Raw genomic sequence first — 22339 nt, forward strand, 5'->3', positions numbered from 1 at the left:
GAACTAAAGGAATAGCTTGGTTTACTTATAAAATGAATGAAAAACCAATTTAACAATTTTCATGGCAGGAGAAGCAGCGATCTTGTTACAGTTATCCCCATATTACACAATCATCACAAAGTTTGTGGTGGGCTATTTTCTGCTGAAACATACACACTGTTACTGCAAGAGCAACAGTGCATTGTCATAATTTGTATTGTTAAAGCTGTTCTCAGATGGAGCTAAGAGTCGGCTAATATCTTTGTGACCTATTATACTGAAGTGATTTTTTAAAGATATTCCATTAATTGCTCACCTCTGGCCTGGGCTAGAGTCCAAAGAGATGAAAATAGGTAATTAACTTCTGAAACAAGCAGCTTTCAAAGACTACATTGGCTAATTAGATAGAAATGATAAGTGAACCCAAGAAAGAGTTTGAAACCCAAGAAAGTTTACCTTTTTAAAACTACGGGGACCGCAGTAACCGGATTTTTTTTAAGACTCTCAATGATTTCTGGCGCTTTATCACCATAGATACGGTAGATGGCTCTGCGCTGGATAACTTCCGATGTTCCTCCCAAGCAATCATCCAATCGGAATTTCTCCTGATCCTCTTGAGACATCCGAGACAGCTTTTTCTGAACACTCTCCAACACGCGTATTGTGGCCAGATTGGTTTCCAAGACAACATCCAACTGTTAAAGTTCACAAACGAAACAACAGCGTAAGAAAGGATTCAGCAGCTGGTCTCTGCTCTCTTCTCCTTTGCTCAGATCTGTACTTCTATTTCAATGTCCACTGGCTGGGGATCAGGGGCTTCAGTGAGGATTCTCCAACAGTACTCTCAATTGTAGAATTAACCCCCAGATTTCCCTACGGGCTATTTTGTGCTGCATTTGCCCTTGGCAAAGCAGGATGCTATGATGCAGTTGACATCATATCTGGTTTAGAGAGAGACTGTGCTTAGAAATAAAATCCTCTACACCAAAAGCAACATTTAAAGATACAGCATATGCAAGAGTACCAGCAGGCGCACCTCCAAGCCCGGCATGAAAAGGAGGGTATGTAAAGCTCTTGAAACCTTTTCCTCCCCTGATACACACAGTGGCATTATGGTGTTCGTGCCTCCTCCCCCCAGTCTGGAGAAGTACAGAGCAATCACCACTACTGGGGAGAAGTGGTGAAAGGGTTAACTTTGGAGAAAAGCAGCCTTGGGAAAGCAAACCCACACTAAAGCTAAAGTAAAAAGAAGGGGAGGGGCTGACACAGCAAGAAGAGCCTAACTCTAATAAATTGAGCCCTGCTCGGATACAAAATTTATATCTGCGTCTGATCCGTGATCTACAAAATTGATCTGTGGATATCCACTTCTGCAGATATCAAGTGGATATCAACAGATTTACAAGCCTTTAGATATAAAATTTGGATCTGTATCTATCCATGATCCACAAAAATAGTCCACGGATATCCATGGATTTTCAGGGCTTTACTAATAAAGCATTCAGCATCTGGCTATTGACTATAAATAAGGCTCAGATTTTGTCACAGATATTTTTAGTAAAAATCATGGACAGATCACGAGCAATAAACAAAAATTCATGGAAGCCCATGACTTGTCCGTGATTTTACTAAAAATATCTGTGAAAATGGGAAGGGAGGGGGTCCAGCACCCACAGTGGTTGGGGGCTCTGGGATACCCCCACTGCCCTTCATGGCTGGGCTGCAGCGGGGAGGCCCCTTCGCCGCCTGCCACAGGTAGGCCACTACAGGGGGTCCCCTCGCCGCTTGGGGAGCTGGGAAATCTGGGGGCCCCTGCTGCCCACCAGCTAGGAGCTGCTGGGGGCCCGTTGCCAGCAGTGGCTGAGAACTGTGGGGTTGCCTACTGACAGTTCCAGCCCCAGGGAAGAAAATGTCACAGAGGTCTCTGGAAGTCACAGTTTCTGTGACTTCCATGACATAATCGTAGCCTTAACTCTAAATAATTTCAAGGCTCTTGATCACATGAACAGGAGACCAAGTTGCAAAGTTCTAAGTTGAACAGCAGAACTACCTCAAACCGTTCGTCCTCACAGCGATGCAGCTGTTCCTCATAGGGCGTCTTCTTTGAGCTGACAAATGTAGAGTCTTCAGACCAGGATGGAAATGAGACCCAAGTGTCATTTAATACCTACAACAGAGTCAAACACAGCAGTCTACGGTGTCCTATGAAAAAGGACCTGTTCCTGAGGACCTGATAGGACCTCTACAGGGGAAAATATAAAGTAGTATATTAACATTGTTTCTATCAGCAGGCAGCCAGCTAGGTATTTTTGCCAATGATCTGTGCCAGAATTTTAAAACGTCAGCGTTTACCATTTCTCAGACATTGTGCATGTGAATAGTTGCACCCAGACATTGTTCAAAAGGTGTCTAAGGTGTCCTTTGCTGCTGTTTCATAAGGAGGAAGAGATGTTTGTCTGTAATAGTCAGCTACTGGTGATAATGGAGACAAACATGCCAGTGCCAAGGAGGGTTGCTCTATTAAACCCAACTCCCACTTTCTGCCAGGATGCTCTGACTCAGAATACTCCTTTATAACAAAGGGCAGCAAGTGCTTCACAAACCTACAGGTTTCACTTTCCCTATCACTAGGGCCCTACCAAATTCATGGTCCATTTTGGTCAATTTCATGGTCACAGGATTTTAAAAGTTGTAAATTTCATGATTTCAGCTATTTAAATCTGAAATTTCACAGTATTGTAATTGTAGGGGTCCTGACCCAAAAAGGAGTGTGTAGGGGGGTAGGGAGGGTTGTGGTACTGCTACCCTTACTTCTGGCAGCGGTGCTGCCTTCAGAGCCAGGCAGCTGGAGAGCGGCAGCTGCCGGCTGGGAGCCCAGCTCTGAAGGCAGAGCCATCGCCAGCAGCAGCGCCGAAGTAAGGGTGGCCTGGTCTGGTGTTGCTACCCTTACTTCTGCGCTGCTGCCTGCAGAGCTGGGCCCACCGTCAGCAGCTGCCCAGTTCTGACGGCAGCAGTGCAGAAACGAAGGTGGCTCGGTGGGGTATTGCCGCTTTACTTCTGCGCTGCTGCTGGCGGGGCGCTGCCTTCAAACCTGGGCACCTGGCCAGCACCCGCCGCTCTCTGGCCACCCAGCTCTGAAGGCAGCGTAGAAGTAAGGATAGCAATACCATGACCCCCACCTGAAATAACCTTGTGACCCCCATGCAACTCCCTTTTGGGTCAGGACCCCCAATTTGAGAAACACTGGTCTACCCCATGAAATCCGTATAGTATCAGGTAAAAGCACACAATACCAGAGTTCACGGTCTGTGACGTGTTTTTAATGGCCATGAATTTGGTAGGGCCCCAGCGATCACTGAACACAGCCAACTTTGAATGACCCCATACTAGAATTGCACCCTGCTTACAAAGGATTTTTTTTTAGGCTTTGACTCAAAATTTGCTTTTTGATGACTCACTGGCCTACTATGCTACAAAGTCTGTGTACATGCCTGATGCTGAAAAACTCATTTTATACTGTGAAATAAAACTTCTCCCCCATTCCTGCTGCCCCTTCTACCTATCACCAAGGACAAGGTATGGGTCCACGCACAAAGTTGTACCAGTTTAATGAAAGGTGTGATTTTATACTGATTCAGTTAAAAAAGAGCAACTTTATGTGTGGCATTCTTATCTCCATATAAACCTGATTTATATCAGTTTAGTTCAGATTAGCAAATTTACAGGTGCAACCTAAACGGACAGAAGCAGTCTTTAACCAGTATAAGAGCCTACATACAAAAGCTGCACCAGTTTAAACAAAGTGATTTAAGTTAAATTGGTGCAGTGTTCATGTTTCAGAGAAACCCTAAATCATCATAAGAAATCAGTATGTGGAGGGTCCTGACTAGCCTGCTTTGGAAAAGGCTATCATTGCAGACTGGGGATTCAATGGTATTAAGCTTGGAGTACCTCCTTGCAAATGGCTGTTCTTCCGCTGCATTTTGGCTGCTGATAGGTTTTTGGAAGAGCCCGGTAACTCGACCCTATGCGTTTGCAGGAAGCATAATCAATTTCCCGACTCATTCCATCCCCAGATCGGTCGCTCAGCGGAGAAGCAAATGAAAGCTCTTTCACTCCAAGGAAGGATTTGAACTGTGCAAAGAGTTCTGGGAATTTCCTTAAAAAATGAACAAACATACGTAAGTAATTATATTTCACATCATCACATTCTGTCTGTTTTGTCCATTAAGTATTAATTACTTTGGTTCTTCACTATCTCTTATATTTCATGCAGACCATGGTCAAAACTAAACTGAAAACTAGGACTTTCCTGACATAGCCCTAAGAACTCCCTCCACCATAATGTTATATGCTTCAATCAATCATTCTGCTTAAGGCTCTTTTCAACCATCCTCTTGGTGGAGGGCTAGCGAGAACTCCCTTCAGAGTCCCATCAATGCCACTCCTTAACCTGCTGAAGGAGTCTTTGTTCGTTGCCATGAGAGCCCTCCAAGAGAAGTGAGAGTGTAACAGCTCAATTGGCCTCCATCAGATACTACTTCCGCTATTTGGCTGTTTTACAGAATTGTTCTAAGACTTTACGGACTAAAAGTTGTGTCAGATTTTATTTCTCCTCTATCTGAATGATTGCTAAAATTTTGGCATTGCTAACCCAGAAGAAACCTTTGACTTCATAAGGTTTTAATGTTGAAGCATGAGAGAAAAAGTGATATAGCAAATGTTTAAAAACTACACCCTACATGTCACTGGAAAGACAAGTTCACTTACCCTAAAAATGGGGTGACTAGCTGGAGAAGCTCTGAGCCTGACACTAGCTCCTGATTGAAGAGTGCGATACAGCGGAGGAAGTTCTCATACACTTCCTGACTCTTCAGTACCCTGCGCACCTGGCAGAGGGAGGGCAAATAAAAACTGTCATATCATTTGTATACTAGCTTTATTTTTATGTTGATATCTTAAAGGGTCTAAGCCTTTTTGCACAGAGCCAATAAATGCATACACTCATCGGAGCCTCAGAAACAGCATGCATACAGAAATGCCCCGTTACAAATAGTAATTTAGTAACAGGATTTACGCTACGAGGTCCACAATTGCTGAGAAGCAGAGAAATCAAATGCTTGAAAGAAAAACACACACAAGAAGATACTAGTATGCGTTTCCCTCAGGGTCCTCCAAAACTCCTCCATTTGTTAGGAAACTGTTAATTAACAGACTCTACTATACCCTAGAGGGAGTCATAGAATACCAGTCAATTGCTACCTAGCCTATTGAAAGCAAGACCATGCAACAGAATGGGGCCAGATCACTGACCTTATCGAAGAAAGAAAACTCCTGCAACGTTCCATATTTTCCCACTGTCGCAACTGACAGATCTTTGGTACCTCGCAGTTTCATTTTCTTCTGTTGAAAAGGTTCGATACTTTTACTTCAATGGTTTTGATTCAAATACCAGCAATTTACATTTTACTACCCCTTGCTCTGAGCCTTTACTCCCCAAAATGACAAACTAGCTTTGCCACATCACACCTTCCATGGAGGTCTGTATCAATGACCCCCAGCAAAAACAAAACAGGTTCGCATGACAGGTAAATGATAGGGTATAATCCTGCAGGAAACAGCAACTTATTCAAGGGGAGAGGCCCAATTCTGCCCTTCTATCAAGTCCTCATTTTCCTGATACTTAGCACTTATATATAACTTTATGTTGTATCAAGGGACAATGCACTTGTCCAAACAGTTTTCAACTTCCCTTTGTTAAGTGTCTTCAACACCATTTCCCTTCCTCCCCCGCTCCCCATTTTCTGTTTAAAAAATAAGAGTTATTTTATTTTCCCTTCGTGTTTGGCACTAGTCCTTTAAGAGGAAAGAGGACAGTGCACCTGTGACTTGTCAACTGACTCCTAATGGGATTTTAGAGAGAGCACATGCGCCGTATCAATGGGGGGGAATGCCTGAGGACACACAGAGAGAAGGCAGTTGAGAGCTGCCTGGGAGTCAGGAGACTGAAGGTGGTGTCTGGGCAAAGTTGCATAAAGAAAGAATTTCTCTACAGACTCTCCATAGCAAGAGGGTGAAAATGTCAGGAAACTAGTGGAGAAACGAGCCTGATGATGCACCAGAGAGTGATGGGCACAGAAGGGTGGAGAGAGCTGAAGGCTGAGTGCAGCGGAGGGAGATGCCTGCCAGCTCTCTGGGGTCGGGAGTTGAAGCCAGAGAAGGCTGAGGCATGGTGATATGCTGGAACTGTACTGGTGAGGTGAGTGTGGTGAGAGATTCTAAGGATAAGAACATAAGAACGGCCATACTGGGTCAGACCAATGGTCCATCTAGCCCAGTATCCTGTCTTCCAACAGTGGCCAATGCTAGATGCTTCAGAGGGAGCGAACAGGGCAATTACTGAGTGATCCATCCCCTTATGTTCAGTCGCAGCATCTGGCAGTCAGAGGTTTGGGGGCACCCAAAGCATGGGGTTGTATCCCTAATCATCTTGGCTAATAGCCATTGATGGACCTATCCTCCATGAACTGATCTAATTCTTTTTTGAATCAAGTTATACTTCTGGCTTTCACATCCCCTGGCAATGAGTTCCACAGGGCAATGAGCTTGACTGTGCGTTGTGTGAAGTACTTCCTTTTCTTTTAAACTTGCTACCTATTAATTTCATTGTGTGACCCCTAGTTTTTGTATTGCATGAAGGGGTAAATAACACTTCCCTATTCATTTTCTTCACACCAGTCATGATTTTATAGACCTCTATCCCATCCCCCACTAAGTTGTCTCTCTTCTAAATTGAACAGTCACAGACTTTTTAATCTAGCCTTGTATGGAAGTTGTTCCACACCCCTTACCATTTTTGCTGCCCCTCTCTGTACCTTTTCCAATTTCAGTACATCTTTTTTGAGATGGGGCAACCAGAACTGCATATAGTGTTCAAAATGTGGGCATACCATAGATTTATATAGTGGCATTATGGCATTTCCTATCTTACTATCTATCCCCTTCCTAATGGTTCCTAGCATTATATTAGCTTTTAACCGCCACTGTACACCGCGTGATGTTTTCAGAGAACTATCCACAAATGACTCCCAAGATCTCATTCTTGAGTGGTAAAGGTAATCTAGAACCCATCATTTTGTATGTATAGTTAAGATTATTTTTCCCTAGGTGCGCTACTTTGTGCTTATCAGCACTAAATTTCATCAGCCATTTTGTTGTCCAGTTACTCAGTTTTATATGATCCCCCTCTAACTCTCTGCAGTCAGCTTTGGACTTAACTATCTTGAGTAATTTTGTACCATCTGCAAACTTTGTCAACTCACTGTTCACCTCTTTTTCCAGATCATTTAGTAATGTGTTGAACAACACTGGTCACAGTAAAGATCCTTTGGGAACCCCGCTATCTAACGCTCTCCATTATGAAAACTCACCATTTATTCTGATCCTTTGTTTCTTATCTTTTAACCAATTATTGATCCATGAGAGGACCTTCCCTCTTATCCCATGACAATTTACTCTGCTTTAAAGCCTTTGGCGAGGGACCTGGTCAAAGGCTTTCTAAAAGTCTAAGTACATTATATCAACTGAATTACCCTTGTCCACATGCTTGTTGACCCCCTCAAAGAATTCTAATAGATTGGTGAGGCATGATTTCCCTTTACAAAACCCATGTTGACTCTTCCTCACCATATTGTCTTTACCTGTGTGTGAGAATTCTGTTCTTTACTATCATTTCACCCAATCTGCTGGTAACTGAAGTTAGGCTTACGAGGCTTTAATTACCTGGATTGTATCTGGAATTTTTTTTAAAAAATCAGTGTAACATGAGCTAGCCTCCAGTCATCTGGTCCAGAGGCTGATTTAAGCAATAGAGTACATACCACAGTTAGTAGTTCTGCAATTTCATATTTGAGTTCCTTCAGAACTCTTCGGTGAATACCATCTGGTCCTGGTGACTTATTACTGTTTAATCTAGCAATTTGTTCCACAACCTCCTCTACTGACACCTCAGTCTGGGACAGTTCCTCAAGCTTTGTCACCTAAAAAGAAAGGCTTAAGTGTGGGAATCTCCCTCACATCCTCTGCAGTGAACACTGGTACAAATAATTCATTTAGTGTCTCCGCAATGGCCTTGTCTTCCTTGAGTGCTCCTTTAGCACCTTAATTGTCCAGTGGCTCCACTGATTGGCAGGCTTCCTGTTTCTGATTTACTTTAAAAAAAAACTGCTGTCAGTTTTTGTATATTTTGCTAGTTGCTCTTCAAATTCTTTTTTGGTCTGCCTAATTATACTTTTACCCTTGACTTTACAGAGTTTAACACCTTTCCATTTTCCTAACTAGGTTCTGACTTCCAGTTTTTAAAGAATGCCTTTTTGCCTCTATCCGCTTCTTTTACTCAGTTGTTTACCACCCATGGTGGCAGTTTTTGATCCCTTTTTTTTTTTTTTAAATGGGCTATGCATTAGGTTTGAGTCTTTATTATGCTGGTTTAAAATAACTTCCATGCAGTCTGCAGGCATTTCACTCTTCTGGCTGTTTCTTTTAATTTCCATTTAACTAGCTTCCTCATGTTTATGTAGTTCCCTTATTTGAAATTAAATGCTGCCATGGTGAATTTCTTTGGCATTTTATCCCCCTACAAGGATGTTAAATTTCATTACATTGTGGTCACTATTACTGAGTGGCTCAGATATATTCACCTCTTGAACCAGATCCTGCATTCCATGTAGGATTAACTGAAAAATTGCCTCACCTCTTGCGGGTTCCAGGACTGGCTGCTCCAGGAAGCAGTCATTTAATGTGTCTCAAAATTTTATTTCTGTATCCCCTTCCAAGGTGACAGATACCCAGTCAATATGAGGACAGTTGAAATAGTCCATTATTATTGTATCTTCTGCCTTTGTAAGCCTCTCTAATCCCTCTGGGCACTTCATAGTCACCATCACCATCCTGGTCAGGTGGCTGGTAATATATTCCTACTCTTATAATGCAAGCATGAAATTTCTATCCAGAGAGATTCTTTTGGTCTACTTAATGTACTGTCCGGACTATGGCTGTTGGACTTTTGTTATGATTTATGTATACAGGACTTTTGTAATTAACCCTGAAAGGGCTAAATATACTTAAGGACTATTTCTGAGGACTCTGACAGGAAAACTGAGGCATCCATGCATATCATACCATGGCCTGGCACTGGAGAGCACCCAGGTGAGGCTGCCCTATGACATGCACTTAGTAGAATTTGAAAGTTGAGAGCAATTATCTCATACAACACAGGTTACAGCAATGCCTAAGTATGAAAATAGTACACATTTCTGTTTGCAGCAAGATACCTTTGCTGGGCTGGGAACAGGACGCAGCAGTAGTGGTCTGGATCGCTTTTTACTATGTTCCAGATTTTTTTCATGATCTGTTTTCTGGACCCTGTTTATTTCACATGGCCCATTTCCTGTGAACTAAATTAAAGACAATGCTTTCAGTTTGCCCTTATTAGTTCCACAGAAAGAGAACCCCATTTACAAGAACAGAATAGAGGACATAAGATTTCACTAAGTGAGTTAACTATAAAAAAGAAATAGTGAGAGCATAATTCAAACACTGATAGTCAGTTTCTCTATAACAATATTTTTCAGTGATGTAGCACCACTACACATCACATACAAGTGCACCCCATTGGAATAGCAAGAATTAACCCTTTTTAAAAAAAATTAATACTAAATGTTAGTTCTTTAGTAAGACATTAAACTATATTCAGTTGTCTCAGCTATACATACAGCTACAAGGCTAGTTTGAAAATCTTGAGAAGGACCCAGTGGTAGCATCTTAACAGCACCCTACAGTGAAACAGTCATCAGAAGGATCAAGATTTGTGCTAGAGCTGTTCCGAGGGCCAAATCTTTCTCCACATCTCTGGAATTTCAAAGGTTTTTTTTATCCCTAAAGTTTTTTCATTCAGTATTAAGGATTTAGTAGAGTAGAAATTCCAAGAGCAGGAAACGAGGACAACATTCATTTGACTTTCTCAGCCATAGGGGAGATGCTGCAAGAGCAGTCAGATGACACAGAAAGTCACAGGGAAAAGTTGCAGCCCACCAAATAATGGTTTTAACCACATGGATCTCTGTGGACCACCAAAATAATCCCCTCCAGTTTAGACATGGCTTATTTGGCATCCAAAGGTATCTTGTTTTCACCCAGTACTCTATCACAAGGGTACCCCTCAGAGGGGCTCTACTCTCCCCAAGGCAGAAGGCTCAGAGCATACTTTTTTTGGGGGTGGGGGGTGGGGGGAGAGATCTTTTAGCTATTGCCAATAGTGCCACAGAGCAGCAACTTCTAAGAATTTACACATTGCTGCTTACTATCTGTTCCATCTCAGGAGACTGGTTATCTCTACTGTGCTTTGTTCAACTGCTCTGAGAGAAAGGTACACAGACGCTCCACCCAAACAACGCTTCTCTCAGTCTTTTCACCCTGATGCATTCTCTCCCAGCCCAGCTCTCAGTCCTGCAGGAGCAAATGTCTGAATAAATACCCTAAAGAATAAAGTTATTATGCAGATTATCCAAGTAGAACATAAACACAGAGCAGACTGTCACAGTGTTCTATCTATTTTGCCTTATACTACCAAAACACATACCAAAGATCTTTTAGCCTCAGGGAGAAACTGTCCAAACTCAGAGAGTAGATCCTCCTGTCCCCTGAAGAGATTTGCTACTTCAGTAAACACTTCTTCCTCTGACATGCCTCGAAAGGGTCGGCCTTTAGTGTTCAGCTGTTCTTTCTGCCAATTTACAGAGAAACATTAAACAAACTGTTACAGTAGTGTACTTCAGTTAGCAAGGAAACTGGAACAGACAACCCACTGTATTCAAGAGTCAAATACAGGAAAAAGCTTTAGATAATTATCAGCTGGCCTAGCGTTCTTGTAGCAGCACAATGTGCTACCACTTGTAGGGTATCCAAGTTTGGCATCCTAGACCACAGGGCTCAGCAGTCAATTATCAAACTGTTGTCCTTCCATGGGCATGCAGATCTAATCACTGCACCCAGTTAGCAGATATAAAGCATTTAAAAATAGAACATTAGTAATGGTAAAAGAAAATCACCTAACTTAAAACAAAAAATGATTTCCATACAGCTTCAATCAGTCAGTCAGTCAGTCATCTCTCAACTCTGCCGTTTTTCAAACCAAAGCTGGTAGCACGACCACATTACTGAGATGACAAGCATTTGACAGACCCTAAGCATTCCCGCAAGAACACAGGTCTAGCTATGCTGGGGCAAAGCCTATGCTTATGAGTTTCTCAGTGCCACATTTGTCTGAGAGAAGCTGAAGTTGGGGAAGCTTCATAAATCACAATAAAACAGTACTGTACGAACAAATTTCATTTAACATTGCAGGTTCAAACAGCCACAATACTGACCCATAATATCTTATTTGCCAGAACTCTACCTGGTAAGTGTGAAGAATTTCTAAGAATGATCTGTAGATTTCAGGATGGTCAAGAAAACGGGTTTTGATCTTATTCACGTAACTTATTGCATTATTGAACTCTACAGAATCAGATTCCAAGGAGATTTGAGATTTATCTTCTTTGTATGGAAGTTGCTGCCGGAACTCCTCAGAGCAGTCACTGTGGTTGTGAGAATTCTCCTGACAATAATGTAACAATAACCCACCACCTGGGTGAGCACTTGGAACAGGCTCTGATGACACCTAGTGATAGAAGTAATGCAAGCTGATGACTCAAATAAAAATAGATATACAACATGTTCATTAAAATTATCATGCATATTTACAAACTGTTCAGTTAGGGAAAGATTAATTGCACAGTAAAAGATTTAAGTGACCCATGGATTTCTTGACCTCTGTTACTAAGACCATCAATTAAAAAAACATTAGTCACAGTGCTAAACTCTCACTCCTCTTTCCATTTCAGTCCAACATTGCTTGTAAAGAACTCTTCCCATCATACCTATTTGAGAACAGAGCTTCAGACAGAGGTTTACAGTACTTGAAAGTTTGGTACGTAATTATTCAAAGGATTTTCACATCTGATACACCCCACTGTATGAACATTACTGAGACTTCATTTTTGAAGCTTCAGCTTTGATCATTTATAACAAAAGCCAACATTAACCAGCTAAACTTCATGATTCTTGTTTTATTTACAGACACTTATGTTTGAAGGGAAAATAGGTTTGGATTGCACTCTGCTAGCCTTTATCAGGGTGACTAGTAGATATTCCCAACACTTACTTAATTCTCCATATTATAGCTCCACACTTTTGGACACTTACAGAGTAAAAAAAATTGTTGTATATACTTGACTGTGTTTACAAAGACTCATACACTGTTATACCAAAACTGAACTACATTTTGGCTATTGACTTATTTGGTGTATGAAGTACCAGTATGTTGAACACACATTCTTTACAGAAAAATAATTACAGTGACATAATAAAAAAGAAGTGTTTAAATATGGTATGTAGCAAGAAATATAGCTACATTTCCTTATTGTAACAGCCCCTATAAAATAACTCAAAATGACCCTCAATACCGAGAACATCTCCTTCACACCCAAGAGCTGTCCTGTCACACCAGTCAAAGGCTTTCTAAATCCCTCCTTTCACTAATAGATAAAGGTAAGTTCTGACAGCTCCTAGTAGTGCAGCTATACCATGACGTTGCACAGCAGTCAGTCTGATGTACGTTACTGTGTGTCCAAATTTTCAGGAAAATGGCTGTTTTAAAAGAGGCCAATGACCAACCAATGACAGTTGAACTTCTTGCTTGCAGTTTACAGATGTCAATCAGTGGACAGTAATTTAACAGCTCCAAGCAGTCAAGCTTATTGGAATCTGTATTCATAGAATCTGGTCAACTGTAGTCCCATGCAGACTCTATGCCACCTCTTGCTTACGATACTGCCTCAAAGCCACTTTTCTAATCATTAAGCAATTGAGCATTACAAGCAACTTGTTTCAGTCCAATTCTGCCTTTGATTTAATAGCTTCTAGGAGCACATGATTCCTCGGTCCCAAGCTGACCAAAACCACATTAACAAACTATGGAAGAAGTGTCCTTTTGTAGCTGATTCCAAGAGAAACTCAAAATATGTTAAATACAGGAACCATCTCTGATAAGGGGATTCACAAAAAGGGCCTTGCAGATAACCTCTGAAAGTATTTTTTTCCAGTTGCAAGTCTCAGTTGTCAGCAAACCCTTGTATTTCTACACCATATGGTAATTTTGTTTCAGGATCCAGGGAGCAAGACAAGTTTCCTGTACGCCTCTGAACATCTGAAAGCATTTTCAGCACAATAAAGCCAAATTTCATCATTAGATTCTCACACACTCTTCTTTGTGTTCTTTTATCAAAGCGTGAGTGCCTTTTCAGGTCCAGTTTTCATGAACAATTCTTCCACCAGAGCTAGTCTCATAATCAAAAAGAAAAGGAGTACTTGTGGCACCTTAGAGACTAACAAATTTATCTGAGCATAAGCTTTCGTGACCTACAGCTCACTTCATCGGATGCAGTGAGCTGTAGCTCACGAAAGCTTACGTTCAAACAGATTTGTTAGTCTCTAAGGTGCCACAAGTCCTCCTTTTCTTTTTGCAGATACAGACTAACATGGCTGCTACTCTGAAACCTCTCATAATCAAGGGATTTTCAAATGCTATACTGGACCCAATGGCAATGATCTTGACAAAGAGTCACGAAGTACTCAAAATTCAATGACAAAATGTCCATGAAAAAACGGACAAGCCACCACTGCTTCTGCTCTTCTGTTTTCATTCTTCCCTCAACAGTAACTGACTCATTAATGCTTGTGACTGTCACTCCATTATCCTCTGCACTTTAGAAAGTAGCGATGCCAAGAACATACAAAACACTGTGTACTAACACTTCTTTATTCCACAGGAATTGTAGATTTCAAGAAACGTGTTCAACAGTAGAGCTCTCAGAAATGCCAAGTTTCTGAGTGATAGAGAGATCAAAGAACATGAGAGCTAAAAGACTAGCAGGTAGCAGAGATTAGAGTTAAAACCAGAGGCTTCTGAACAAAATTCAGCTAAGATTTTTAAGTTTCAAATTCTGCAACTGTGAAAATGGATGCAAAGTTTGGTGTGATTCTATCTACGTTCTAATGTTACATCAATCACAGCTGTATCTGAATACTTGGATAATGAGATTGGGACTTTTCGGCTTGGAAAAGAGACGACTAAGGGGGGGTATATGATTGAGGTCTATAAAATCATGACTGGTGTGAAGAAAGTAAATAAGTGTTATTTACTCCTTCTCATAACACAAGAACTAGGGATCACTAAATGAAATTAAAAGGCAGCAGGTTTAAAACAAACAAAAGGAAGTATTTCTTCACACAATGCACAGTCAACCTGTGGAACTCTTTGCCAGAGGACGTTGTGAAGGCCAACACAATAACAGCGTTCAAAAAAAGAATTAGATACATTCATAGAGAATAGGTAGGTCCATCAATGGCTTTCAGCCTCTGTTTGCCAGAATCTGGGAATGGGTGACAGGGGATGGATCACTGGATGATTACCTGTTCTGTTCATTCTCTCTGGGACACCTGACATTGGCCACTGTCGGACGACAAAATACTGAGCTGATAGACCTTTGGTCTGACCCAGTATGGCCATTCTTATGATACAAATGAATAACATGTACAAATTTGTGTTCTGTGCAGGTACCTTAATGGGAATGTGGAAATATGATATTTTCAAACAAGATTTTCAAGTTTAAATTCAAGTCTGATTATAAAGACTCACTGGATATTGTGTGTATACACAGCCAGCCAGCCATGATCTTTAACTTTCAAATTTGATTGAAGTATTTAGCCTGCAGTGGCAACTTGTGTGGGAGCTTCATTTTAGTGCAGACTAAAACTATTAAACGTTTCTTAACGAAATTCTATTCTATTTACATTCTCATACCCATTGCCATGGTATCTGAACACCCTGTAAAACATATTTTCAAACGGCAATAAAGGCAAATCAACTCATCTGTTATGCAGACCCTGTATGTCACTTGTAGCTACATGCAGATACATTATGATTCATTTAAATTAATCCAAGCATTTTAACATACCTGACTAGCCAGTGGCGACTGTATACTTAACTTCCCATTCTTTGGAATCTCTATTCTGTAGCCCAAAGGGAGGAAAGCATTGAATCCTACAATGAGGTCGGGATGTTCATGAAACAGCTGAGAAACCCGCCTGATTACACCAGGAGTATCAATGCTAGAACCAAGAACAGGTTATTAACTCCATGCAAGGCCTTAAGTCACAAAATAAAAGGTAAGATACAGAAAAAGTAAGAACTGCAATAACATTTATTAGCAATCAGGGAATTGGATAGACTTAAGCATCAAGTTAACACTGATTCCCCTGAAGACAGAGTTCTTGTGGCTTCCTAGAGAAGACTTAGTCACAGCAATTATACTGCAGCAGGTTGAATTATTCCAACTCTCTGGGCATCCATGTACCACAGGAAGGATACTTCCCCTCCCTGAATTTAAACACTGATCATACAATTTATATATTTTGCAAGGTTAAGGCCAGATGTACAGATGTCAGAAGAAACTCCTTGTCCCATCCCCCCAAGTCTAAAGATTGAACTCTCCAAACGAGGCACACATTAGATCCATTAGCCCCAATACTATAGAACACCAGTGTCTGACCAAGCCACTATTCTGGAAGGTCCATGTCACTTTAAAAGACCAAGAGACCTAGTAGGCCTAAATGAAGTGAAAGATTTCCAGTCATCAATAAGCTCCTCCCAAAGTGATGGTTCTGCTTATGGGGCCAGACAGAGATTCAAGGATGTGGATTAGCTGAAGGGGATGTGCCTTCTCTTCACTCCTGGTGTTTTGGGTGTTACAAGTTCTGGCTTCCTCACCTCTTTTTAGGATTTGGGTTCCCTGGGTGAGCTGAGTTACAAGATTTATTGTCTCCCTGGAATTAGGGCCCTGGGAGATTGTGGGATATTGACTCTATCAGGATGAGTGGTTTTGAGATGGGTGCTCTGGAAGGGGATTTGGGACCCTCTGGGGGAGGGGATAATGGACCCCATATATCTGGAATTTAACTCTTGCATAATCTCATGGAACCCAGAAAGCATATTTCCTGCATGAGCTTGCAAGGTGTGAGGATCAGATTTTGCTGAAGGTGTGCTGAAAATGGGAACAGAGGCAGGGGAATATTGGGGGATATTTTATGTGGGGAGGAGGTTCTTAAAGGTGGGTGCTGGCACTAAGGTCTGTGGTCCTTTAAGAGGCATGCTAGGAGCAGGGGACTATTCTAGAGCAAAATGGGATACCTGAGAGGAAGGGCACTGTAGAAGTGGGTATTGGACAGGTTGGGGGGCGGGGGGTTGACACCTTACCTCTGGCTCTTGAATTCCTTCATGATCTCTAGAAAGCCGTTATAGGTGGCGGGATCACTGCCAAAGCGAATCTTCACCTGGTCCAGGTAGGAGAGTGCATCCTCCACCTGCAGGGGAGTGGGAGTTAGTCAGGGAGCTGGGGTGGAGGGCAGAGCGCAAGGCCATCTAGGGTCTGAGGACCTGTCTGCAGGGGGAATTGACTAAGGGGCTTGCAGGGAGGGGTTGGGGTTCACTCCGGGAGAGGTCCTGGAGCATGCACTGGAGATCATCCCAGGTGGGAGGGACTGGGAGGGTTAACCTGGGTGAAGTGCAGTGTGCCCGAGGGAGGGGTGATGGGGGGCCCGGAGCAAGCAAGGGGGAATTATCCCCGGTGGGAGGGGCCGGAGGTTATCCCGGGTGAAGTGCACAGGGCCCGTGGGGTGGGGCGATGTGGGGGCCCGGAGTGGGCACGGGGGAATTATCTGGGTGAGAGGGACTGGTGGGGTTAACCCGGGTGAAGTGCACGGGGTCCGCAGGGCGATGGGGGGCCTGGAGGAATTATCCCGGGTGGGAGGGGCCGGGGGGGTTATCCCGGGTGAAGGGAACAGGGCCCGCGGGGACATGGGGGGCCCAAGCGAGCATGGGAGAATTATCCCGGGTGGGAGGGGCCGGGGGGGGGTTATCCCAGGTGAAGTGCACGGGTCCCGCGGGGCGGTGAGATGGGGGGCCCAAGCGGGCACGGGGGAATTATCCCGGGTGGGAGGGGCCGGGGGTTATCCTGGATGAAGTGCACGGGGCGGGGCAATGAGGGGGCCCGAGCAGGCAGGAGGGAATTATCCCGGGTGGGAGGGGCCGGGGGGTTATCCCGGGTGAAGTGCACGGGGCCCGCGGGACGGGTTGATGGGGGGCCCGAGCGGGCAGGAGGGAATTATCCCGGGTGAAGTGCAGGGGGCCCGCGGAGCGATGGGGGGCCCGAGCGGGCAGGGGGGAATTATCCCAGGTGGGAGGGACTGGGGGGGTTACCCCGGGTGAAGTGCAGGGGGCCCGTGGGGCGGGGAGATGGGGGGCCCGAGAGGGCAGGGGGGAATTATCCCGGGTGGGAGGGGCCGGGGGGCTTATCCCGGGTGCAGTGCAGGGGGCCCGCGGGAAGATAGATGGCCCGAGCGGGCAGGGGGGAATTATCCCGGGTGGGAGGGGCCGGGGGACTTATCCCGGGTGAAGTGCAGGGGGCCCACGGGGAGATAGATGGCCTGAGCGGGCAGGGGGGAATTATCCCGGGTGGGAGGGGCCGGGGGGGTTATCCCAGGTGAAGTACAGGGGGCCCGTGGGGCGATGGGGGGGGGCCGAGCGGGCAGGGGGGAATTATCCCGGGTGGGAGGGGCCAGGGGGGGTTATCCCGGGTGAAGTGCAGGGGGCCCGCGAGGCGATGGGGGGGGCCCGAGCGGGCAGGGGGGAATTATCCCGGGTGGGAGGGGCTGGGGGGCTTATCCCGGGTGAAGTGCAGGGGGCCCGTGAGGCGATGGGGGGGCCCGAGCGGGCAGGGGGGAATTATCCCGGGTGGGAGGGGCCGGGGGGTTATCCCGGGTGAAGTGCAGGGGGCCCGCGGGGCGATGGGGGGGGCCCGAGCCGGCAGGGGGAATTATCCCGGGTGGGAGGGGCCGGGGGGCTTATCCCGGGTGAAGTGCCCGGGGCCCGCGGGGCGATGGGGGGCCCGAGCGGGCAGGGGGGGAATTATCCCGGGTGGGAGGGGCCAGGGGGGTTATCCCGGGTGAAGTGCAGGGGGGCCCGCGGGGCGATGGGGGCCCGAGCGGGCACGGGGGGAATTATCCCGGGTGGGAGGGGCCGGGGGGGTTATCCCAGGTGAAGTGCACGGGGCCCGCGGGGCGATGGGGGCCCGAGCGGGCACGGGGGGAATTATCCCGGGTGGGAGGGGCCGGGGGGGTGATCCCGGGTGAAGTGCAGGGGGCCCGCGGGGCGATGGGGGGACCCGAGCGGGCACGGGGGGAATTATCCCGGGTGGGAGGGCCCGGGGGGGTTATCCCAGGTGAAGTGCACGGGGCCTGCGGGGCGATGGGAGGGGCCGAGCGGGCAGGGGGGAATTATCCCGGGTGGGAGGGGCCGGGGGGGTTATCCCGGGTGAAGTGCACGGGGCCCGCAGGGCGATGGGGGCCCGAGCGGGCAGGGGGGAATTATCCCGGGTGGGAGGGGCCGGGGGGGTGATCCCGGGTGAAGTGCAGGGGGCCCGCGGGGCGATGGGGGGCCCGAGCGGGCAGGGGGGAATTATCCCGGGTGGGAGGGGCCGGGGGGGTTATCCCAGGTGAAGTGCAGGGGGCCCGCGGGGCGGGGAGTTGGGGGGGCCCGAGCCGGCAGGGGGAATTATCCCGGGTGGGAGGGGCCGGGGGGGTGATCCCGGGTGAAGAGCCCGGGGCCCGCGGGGCGATGGGGGGCCCGAGCGGGCAGGGGGGAATTATCCCTGGTGGGAGGGGCCGGGGGGTTATCCCGGGTGAAGTGCAGGGGGCCTGCGGGGCGATGGGGGGCCCGAGCGAGCAGGGGGGAATTATCCCGGGTGGGAGGGGCCGGGGGGGTTATCCCGGGTGAAGTGCAGGGGGCCCGCGGGGCGATGGGGGGACCCGAGCGGGCAGGGGGGAATTATCCCGGGTGGGAGGGGCCGGGGGGGTTATCCCAGGTGAAGTGCAGGGGGCCTGCGGGGCGATGGGGGGGGGCCGAGCGGGCAGGGGGGAATTATCCCTGGTGGGAGGGCCCGGGGTGGTTATCCCAGGTGAAGTGCAGGGGGCCCGCGGGGCGATGGGGGGACCCGAGCGGGCAGGGGGGAATTATCCCGGGTGGGAGGGGCCGGGGGGGTTATCCCAGGTGAAGTGCAGGGGGCCTGCGGGGCGATGGGGGGGGGCCGAGCGGGCAGGGGGGAATTATCCCTGGTGGGAGGGCCCGGGGGGGTTATCCCAGGTGAAGTGCAGGGGGCCCGCGGGGCGATGGGGGGACCCGAGCGGGCAGGGGGGAATTATCCCGGGTGGGAGGGGCCGGGGGGGTTATCCCGGGTGAAGTGCAGGGGGCCCGCGGGGCGATGGGGGGACCCGAGCGGGCAGGGGGGAATTATCCCGGGTGGGAGGGGCCGGGGGGGTTATCCCGGGTGAAGTGCAGGGGGCCCGCGGGGCGATGGGGGGGCCCGAGCGGGCACGGGGGGAATTATCCCGGGTGGGAGGGCCCGGGGGGGTTATCCCAGGTGAAGTGCAGGGGGCCCGCGGGGCGATGGGGGGGGCCGAGCGGGCAGGGGGGAATTATCCCGGGTGGGAGGGGCCGGGGGGGTTATCCCGGGTGAAGTGCAGGGGGCCCGCGGGGCGATGGGGGGGGCCGAGCGGGCAGGGGGGAATTATCCCTGGTGGGAGGGCCCGGGGGGGTTATCCCAGGTGAAGTGCAGGGGGCCCGCGGGGCGATGGGGGGACCCGAGCGGGCAGGGGGGAATTATCCCGGGTGGGAGGGGCCGGGGGGGTTATCCCGGGTGAAGTGCAGGGGGCCCGCGGGGCGATGGGGGGACCCGAGCGGGCAGGGGGGAATTATCCCGGGTGGGAGGGGCCGGGGGGGTTATCCCGGGTGAAGTGCAGGGGGCCCGCGGGGCGATGGGGGGGCCCGAGCGGGCACGGGGGGAATTATCCCGGGTGGGAGGGCCCGGGGGGGTTATCCCAGGTGAAGTGCAGGGGGCCCGCGGGGCGATGGGGGGGGCCGAGCGGGCAGGGGGGAATTATCCCGGGTGGGAGGGGCCGGGGGGGTTATCCCGGGTGAAGTGCAGGGGGCCCGCGGGGCGATGGGGGGGGCCGAGCGGGCAGGGGGGAATTATCCCGGGTGGGAGGGGCCGGGGGGGTTATCCCAGGTGAAGTGCAGGGGGCCCGCGGGGCGATGGGGGGGGCCGAGCGGGCAGGGGGGAATTATCCCGGGTGGGAGGGGCCGGGGGGGTTATCCCGGGTGAAGTGCAGGGGGCCCGCGGGGCGATGGGGGGGGCCGAGCGGGCAGGGGGGAATTATCCCGGGTGGGAGGGGCCGGGGGGGTTATCCCAGGTGAAGTGCAGGGGGCCCGCGGGGCGATGGGGGGGGCCGAGCGGGCAGGGGGGAATTATCCCGGGTGGGAGGGGCCGGGGGGGTTATCCCGGGTGAAGTGCCCGGGGCCCGCGGGGCGATGGGGGCCCGAGCGGGCACGGGGGGGTCACTGAAGGAAGCCGGGGAGGGCCCCGCACTCACGTGCACCGGCAGTTTCTCCTGCGCTGCGCCCCCGCCGGCCCGGCCCCCGCCCCATCTGGGGCCACTGGCCCCCCGGCCGCCGCCTCCCCCCGCCGCCATGATGGGAGTCGGGCACCGGGCAGAAGCACCCGCCCACAACCACGTCGTCAGCGCGTTCCGAGCGCCTTGCGTCACCACGCGCTGCACGGCTCCGCCGGGGCCGGTCGAAAGGGGGCGGAACCTAGTGGAGGGGCCAGGCCTATCGGGGACGGAGCACGGGTGGGTCGGGACGACTCATTCAGCTGGACCAACTTCCGGCCCCCTGAGGTAGCTTCCGGTGCTGGCATTCAGCCCTGTTACGTTCGCTAGTCCGCGCCCGCGCTCAGGTCAGCGGTAGCCTCGGCGAGAGAGCTGGGCTGCGCTAGGGTACAGCGAGGCGCCGCACCTGGGGCGGGAGGCGGATATGTGGAGGCGTGACGTGGCATGGGGAGGCGGTGCTCAGTACAGACGCCGGTGGGGCTGGGGCACTGGCGTCGCCATGTCAGTGGTCACTATGGCAACGTTGGCTGTGCCGCCCACTGAGGTGCGAGCCTTGGCAGCGCCAGCGTAGACAGAAGTTTTCCCAAGTGTCCAGCAGAGACTGGAAACATGAGAGGGAAGACCGAGGGGCAGGAATATAGCTGCTGAGTGAGCGGGAGAGAGACGTACAGCAGAAGTGGTTGAAGGGCGTGAAAGTGGACGTGAGTTTGCAAAGTGGAATGATTACGGAAAGCACAGGTCAGGAATGGGCTGCGTTCAAGGCATCATTCCTGAAAGAACAGCAAAAGCGTGTAGGGATAAAGGGTAAGTTACACCTTGCACCAAAATGAGTTACACCTTGCAAGGGACATAAAAGGCAACAGCAAGAGGTTATTTGAATACATTAGGATAAAGATGAAGCCCTTTCACATAAAATATAAAAGATTGTGGAAGATTTTTTTTAAACTAAGGGCAGGGGGAAGCTGACAGGTATGGGGGGAGTACACTGGGTGGAGATATCCCTTAGGGATGAGTTTATTAAATGGGGAACCTATAGATCCTAGTAAAGAAGATAGGAAAGAAATTGGTAAAGTACAGGTAGGAGCTAGTGAAAAACAGTCAGAGTTCTATTGAACTATAACAGATGAAGGCAAGCATCTGAATATTGACAAAATGTACAAGTCCTTATGTACAAATGCTAGAAGTCTAAATATTAAGATGGGTGAACTAGAGTGCCTGGCATTAAATGAGGATATTGATATAGTAGGCATCATGGAAACTTGCTGGAATTAGGAGAATCAATGGAACGTGGTAATGCCATGGGGAAAAATATATAGGAATGAGAGAGTAGGTTGTCCTGGTGGTACTATATGTGAAAGAAAGCATAGAGTCAAATAAAGTAAAAATCTTAAATGAATCAAATAGTACCTTAGCATCTGAATAGATAGAAATTCCATGCTTGAACTATAAGTGTATAGTACCAATCTCTAAACTAGGATGGTGACAGCAATTGTGAACTGCTCAGGCAGATTAGAGAGGCTACAAAGGCAGAAACCACAATAATAATGGGGGATTTCAGCTGTCCTCATACTGTATATGTCACACTGGGAAGGGATGCAGAGATAAAATTTCTAGACTTGTTAAATGACTGCTTTTTGGAGCAGCTTGTCCTGGAACCCACACTGGGAGAGGTAGTTCTTGATTTAGTCCTACATAGAAT

The 22339-nt window shown here is 48.4% G+C and overlaps 1 protein-coding gene across 2 annotated transcripts in view; it reads right to left on the reverse strand.

Annotated features, from left to right (window-relative positions):
* The window catches only part of SIN3B (SIN3 transcription regulator family member B), a 30708-nt gene extending 9979 nt beyond the window's left edge, over positions 1-20729 (reverse strand). For both annotated transcript variants that reach the window (XR_013348752.1, XM_077842051.1), the window contains exons 1-11: positions 20623-20729; positions 16394-16500; positions 15096-15249; positions 11435-11698; positions 10619-10762; positions 9312-9434; positions 5293-5382; positions 4750-4868; positions 3931-4138; positions 2030-2146; positions 436-674 (exon numbers count right to left, since the gene is read on the reverse strand). Coding sequence is in view for 1 of the 2 variants with exons in the window: in XM_077842051.1 (XP_077698177.1) it covers positions 436-674; positions 2030-2146; positions 3931-4138; positions 4750-4868; positions 5293-5382; positions 9312-9434; positions 10619-10762; positions 11435-11698; positions 15096-15249; positions 16394-16500; positions 20623-20721 (1664 nt within the window). In the remaining variant the exon portion in view is untranslated. The remainder of the gene's footprint in view (positions 1-435; positions 675-2029; positions 2147-3930; positions 4139-4749; positions 4869-5292; positions 5383-9311; positions 9435-10618; positions 10763-11434; positions 11699-15095; positions 15250-16393; positions 16501-20622) is intronic.
* Positions 20730-22339: the final 1610 nt, after the last annotated feature.

The sequence above is a fragment of the Eretmochelys imbricata genome, chromosome 25 (genome assembly GCF_965152235.1).
Source record: "Eretmochelys imbricata isolate rEreImb1 chromosome 25, rEreImb1.hap1, whole genome shotgun sequence".
NCBI classification, from domain to species: Eukaryota; Metazoa; Chordata; order Testudines; family Cheloniidae; genus Eretmochelys; species Eretmochelys imbricata.